Raw genomic sequence first — 6000 nt, forward strand, 5'->3', positions numbered from 1 at the left:
CTCATAATTTGGGATAACACTCCCTGTCTCCTGAGAACTGTGTGTTCGAGGCTCCTGGAACTGCCTGCAGTGGTTGTGTACAAACCTCACCCTCACCAGCCGGAGTTCTTTTGGAAAATAAAACCCCTCCGCTGGTAATTGGAGCTTTTGGACATTTTCGGAGAGCTTGCAGCTCCCAGCGACGCACTTGAATCACCACCTTCTCCAGGGGAGGCCAAGTTTGCATGTGGGGAGCTTTGATGTGCTAATGGGGAGGGAAATGTGTGTTTGTAGTCTTGGGGAGGCTCGGAGCAGCCCTGGGAAGGCGGCTGGAGCTGACAGAGGCTTTCAGCCCAGCCCAGAGCAAGAGCAACAAACATGAAGTGCAGAAAAGCTGTAATTAAGGAGAAGAAAGAGAAACAGCAGCATCAAAAGCTCTTCAGCCTCGCAGCAGAGTTGGGTCAGCGGCCAACGAGCTTTCGTGGGGTAAATGGGGAAAGGGAAGGAATCAAAGCAGTTGGATTTATTGCAGGTTGGGAAGGTGAGCAGGGAAGAGTTTTAAAGGTTTTTTAAAATATATAATTCAGGAAAGACTCTCTTGAGATGCTTCATTAAAACCAATCCAGCTCCTGGCACGGGTGCAGATAGGTGATCAGGGAAGATTTTAAAGGTTTAGATGCTTCATTAAAACCAATCCAGCTCCTGGCACGGGTGCAGATAGGTGATCAGGGAAGATTTTAAAGGTTTTTTAAAATATGTAATTCAGGAAAGACTCTCTCTCCTGAGATACCTCATTAAAACCAATGCAGCTCCTGCATGGGATGGGAAGGTGCAGATAGGTGATCAGGGGAGATTTTAAAAGCTTTTTTAAAAAATATATAATTCAGGAAGGACTCTCTTGAGATGCCTTGTTAAAACCAATCCAGCTCCTGCACAGGTGCAGATTGTGCAGGTGAGCAGGGAAGAGTTTTAAAGCTTTTTTTTAAAATATATAATTCAGGAAAGACTCTCTTTCTTGAGATGCCTCATTAAAACCAGTGCTGCTCCAGAAACAAAGCTTTTCCTGCACGGGATGGGAAGGTGCAGACAGGTGAGCAGGGAAGGTTTTTAAAGCTTTTTTTAAATATATAATTCAGGAAGGACTCTCTTTCTTGAGATTCTTTGTTAAAATCAGCAGTGCTCCAGAAACAAAGCTTTTCCTGCCAAAACTCCTTCACAGGATGGTTTTGTTTCACCTGAAATCTCTCAGGGTCTGCAGGCTGCCACCAAATCCTTCTATCCAAATAAATTAACTTAATTAGGATTAATCTCATTGGGATTGATGTTTCCGGGTGTCAGAGAGAACGGTTGGCTCTGGAGAGAGAGAAAAATCAACTTTCCCAGCTCCAGGTTTGCCTGGGGTTGGAGAATTCCTTTTCCCAGCTGGAAGGAGCTCTCCAGAGCCATTCTCCAGGCAAAAGTGGGTCAGATAAAGTGTCTGGGGCAGGAGAGAACTTTATTTCCATGTCAGCCCAGAAGGGAGCCCTGAGCTCTCAGCCTCACCTGGATTCACCTCCAGATTAGATAAATTGGGAATTTTGGGAGCCCTGAGCTCTCAGCCTCACCTGGATTCACCTCCACATTAGATAAATTGGGAATTTTGGGAGCCCTGGCCTCTCAGCCTCACCTGGATTCACCTCCAGATTAGATAAATTGGGAAATTGGGAATGAGATTAGAGAGCAAACAAACAAATCCCAAACCAAAGAGTCTTTTATCTGTCCCATTTACATTTTTTTGTCTTTTTTTTTGGGTCATCTTGCTGTCAGAGATGGAACGACGAGGCTGAGAGAAAACCATTCAACCACTTATTGTACTGCTAGAAAAATCCTGGAAAAAGAGGGAATATCTCCTTGGGAAATCCATTCCTTATTTTCCCTGCAGGCATGCCCTTCTCTGGGCACACTGCAGCTTCCTCTCCTCCACCTCCAGAGCAATTCCCTCTCCCTTTCCAAGCTGAATTTGCAGGTAGGAAGTGCTGTGGGAGAGCTGCAGGTGCATTGCCAGGGGGGAAAAAGAGATAAATAGCAAATGAGAAGATGTGAGAAGCATCCCCAGCCGAGAGCAAACAGCCCCTGCTCATAACTGGGTGAGGTCACTGTCTGCCCAGCTGTCTCCTCCCTTTTTAGACACGATTTTTTGATTACAGACAACAGGCTGCCGACAAATCCGCAGCCCTTCCCACCTCCCTGTCCTTTGGAAGCGTCAGGAATCCTCCAGCAGGGAAACTTGATGCTGCTCCTGGGTCAGAGGAGCATTTAAAAATACCTCGGTGGAACTGCAGAGTTGGGAATGCTGGAGCTCGGAGAATGCAGGGATGCAAATAAAGGGGATTAGCTCGTGCTGCGGCACTGCTGGGGGGTTTGGGGAATGAGAGCTCTGCTTGGGCCTGGAGGGAGAGGTACCGAGTGCAGGGTCTGGTCACAGGGCTGGGGACAAGAGGGACAAAACCCTGTCAGCCTGCAGGGCTGGGGACAAAACCCTGTCAGCCTGCAGGGCTGGGGACAAAAGGGACAAGACCCTGTCAAGGTACCGGGCTGGGGACAAAAGGGACAAAACTGTCAGGTTAGAGGGCTGGGGACAAAACCTTGTCAAGGTACAGGGCTGTGGACAAAACCCCATCAGGTTATAGTTTTGGGGACAAAACCCTGTCAGGTTAGAGGGTTGGGGACAAAAGGGACAAAACCCTACCAGGTTAGAGGGCTGAGGACAAAACCCTGTCAGGTTGCAGGGTTGGGGACAAAAGGGACAAAACCCTGTCAAGGTACAGCGCCGGGGACAAAACCCTGTCAGGTTATAGTTTTGGGGACAAAACCTGTCAGGTCTCAGGGCTGGGGACAGAACCCCATCAGGTTGCAGGGCTGGGGACAAAAGCCTGCCAGGTTAGAGGGTTGGGGACAAAACCCCATCAGGTCGCAGGGCTGGGGACAAAACCCTGTCAGGTTACAGTTTTGGGGACAAAACCCTGTCAGGTCGCAGGGCTGGGGACAAAAGGGACAAAACCCTGTCAGGTTACAGTTTTGGGGACAAAACCCTGTCAGGTCGCAGGGCTGGGGACAAAAGGGACAAAACCCTGTCAGGTTATAGTTTTGGGGACAAAACCCTGTCTGTTAGAGGGCTGGGGACAAAAGGGACAAAACCCTGTCAGGTTAGAGTTTTGGGGACAAAAGCCTGCCAGGTTAGAGGGCTGGGGACAGAACCCTGCCAGGTGACAGGGCTGAGGACAAAAGGGACAAAGCCCTGTCAGGTCTCAGGGCTGGGGAGAAAAGCTCCCTCAGGGATGTGTGCACCACACTCAGGGATTCAGGGCATTTGTTGTGTATATATTGAATATATTTATGGCTTAGTAGGGTGTGGAAAGCTTTGCTGGAGTCCCAGTCAGGTCCTTAAACATGAGGCAGAGATTTTGCATATTTAGTTAAAATAATTTAAAATCCAACTGCTTCCGGATTTTGGTATTTTTTTAAAATAAATATAAGGAAAACCGAAACCAAACCAACAACAACAACCCCAAACAAAAAAACTTAAAAAAACCCAAAAAAACCTAACACAACAACCAAAAAATCCAAACAAAAAACCCCCAAACAGACAAACAAACCACCAAAGAACCAAGCCAGCCCTCTGTCCCAGTTTGCCACTTCCCCAACAGCTGCAAGGATTAAGCAGTTTAAATTCTGTTCCTGGTGGTTTGCAGCAAGATGGTTGGGGAAGCAAGCAGCTCAGATGATGCCAGTTGGGATTTGGGAGATCCCAGCTGGATATTGGGAGCAGCTTTGGGATTCCCAGGGCAAGAAGAGCAACTGCAGCAAAAAGATGTCCAGGATTAATAAAGAGAGCAGGGAACTGAGCCTGGGTGGGGTAAAGAGGGATTTCAGGAGGGGAAAAAGGGATTTCAGGAGGGGAAAGAGGGATTTCAGGAAGGTAAAAGGGGATTTCAGGAAGGTAAAAAGGGATTTCAGTACTGTCTACCCAATCTAAAGAGGAGATAAAACCAGAACCAGACCTTTCCACGTGCACAAGCAGCAGCATGGAAAATTTCCAGGAAATATGAGGAAAAGGAGTTTCCCCCCCAAATATTATGGTCAAGATGTGAGAGGTAAGAAAATCCTCATCCTTGGAGGTTTGTAGAGCTCAGCCAGGCAGTGCCAACCTGACCTCAATGTGAAGTTGGGCTGGAGACCTCCCCGAGACACTTCCAGTGAAACTTTTTAATTATTCCAAACAAGCCTCAAGCAGCAGCAGCTCGAGTTGCTCTGCATCACCTCGTTTGAGTGTCCAGATGAAGACAAATAATATATATAATATATATATAATTCTGGTCTGCATCAATTGCTTTCTGAGCTTTAGCCCCATTTCCTCGACCTCTCCCACAGGAATTCTCCACCATCCCAAACCCCCAAACCCTTCAATTAGGCGCTGCTTTCCAAGCCTGCTAATTAGGGAGCTACAGTTTGATTTTTAAGAGCACTTTCCTATGAAAACACACATTTTCCAAAGCCTTTTAAACCCTTCTGCCACCCAGAGCACACACTGGTTGCCAAACCCGAGCTCGGCGATGTTTACTTTGCTTTCATCACCGAATTAAGGACATCCAGTCCTTCCCCTGGGGATTTTCTCCAGGTTTCTAAACAAGGGATTCGCCTTCCTCTCCCTCATTTCCGTGGAAAAACGAGGCTGGAGGAAGAGCAGGAGCAGCTCTAACACCTCCAACCCACCTGGGATGAAAAAGAGCTGCAAAAACACCTCCTGAGAACATCCAGGAATGAATGAATCCTTGCCCAAAACACAGTGTTTGGAGGGAGAAACTCTCTGGGCTGACAAAACTTGGATCAGGGAAATCCATCCCTTATTTTTCATCCCTTATTTTTCATTCATTTGTCACCTGTAAGAAGTTTCTCCATCACCTGCACGCTTGGAGAAGTCATTTCAGAACCTCGAGGGCAAAAGAAAAACCCAGATTTCTGCTGATTTGGGTTTGTCAAATCTCAGTCACTCGGGGGTCACCTGCTGATTAATAAATTCTGAACACACCTGCTGATAAATTCTAAACTCACCTGCTGATTAATAAATTCTAAACTCACCTGCTGATTAATAAATTCTAAACAAAACACACCTGCTGATAAATTCCAAACCCACCCAGGTGACTTTATGGGGTTAAAACAGCTCGGTTGAACTTCAGGGTAACTTGAGAAATGTTTCTTTCAGGGTGTGACCTTGAGAAAAGTCGCCCAAGTGTGATATATTAGAATAACAGGAAGAGACGTCGCAGGCAGGGGTTTTAAAAACCAGAATAAAGGCAGGGCTGAGGGTGAGGAGGATATTATACCCAGGAGAGGGAGATGATCAGTGCCCTGGCAGAGAGGCTGTGGCTGTCCCTGGATCCCTGGAAGTGTCCAAAGCCACTGGGATAATGGGAGATGTCCCTGCTCACGGAATAACCTTAAATTCCATTCCAACCATTTCACATTCCGTGGTAAAAGCAGCAACACCCCTCCTCATCAGGGAACAGGGCACGGTGGTGTAGCCTAAGGGAAGAAGCGTCCATCTCCTGAGGGAGAAAGGCAAAGCATTCTCCCACAGAGGAACTCCGCTTAGCAGATGGGAAGGGAGGGGGAATTCCCTTAGGGACGGGAAAGAGGGAATTTCCTGAGGGACACAGGAGGGTGAGGGCTCTCTCCACAATGAAGGCACCCTCCTCCCACAGCAGAACGGCGGGCTCTCCCCTGAGGGCACACACCCCTCAGACTGTCACCCTCAGCCCCTCACACTGTCACCCTCAGCCCCTCACGGCAGGACGCGCGGCGATCGCGACTCCTACCGGCTGCAGGACGCGGCCACAGCGGGGGTGCCGCCCGCCGGGGGCGAGGTGCTGGCCGTGGCCCGTGTCCGCCCGGGGGGTTTCTGGCCCAGGGGCTCTGCCTCCATGGGGACGGAAGGCACCGGGAACAGCACGGGAACAGCGGCGGCGACCTCAGCCCGGCGAG

At 48.8% G+C, this 6000-nt stretch overlaps 1 protein-coding gene across 1 annotated transcript in view; it reads right to left on the reverse strand.

Moving 5' to 3' along the window:
* Positions 1-6000, reverse strand: part of NET1 (neuroepithelial cell transforming 1) — a 54627-nt gene extending 48627 nt beyond the window's left edge. The window contains exon 1 of the mRNA XM_085081895.1: positions 5835-6000. Within this exon, the coding sequence (XP_084938021.1) occupies positions 5835-5941 (107 nt within the window). The 5' untranslated portion in view covers positions 5942-6000. The remainder of the gene's footprint in view (positions 1-5834) is intronic.

The sequence above is a fragment of the Lichenostomus cassidix genome, chromosome 1Aa (assembly GCF_008360975.1).
Source record: "Lichenostomus cassidix isolate B80296 chromosome 1Aa, HeHo_3.0, whole genome shotgun sequence".
Lineage (NCBI taxonomy): Eukaryota > Metazoa > Chordata > Aves > Passeriformes > Meliphagidae > Lichenostomus > Lichenostomus cassidix.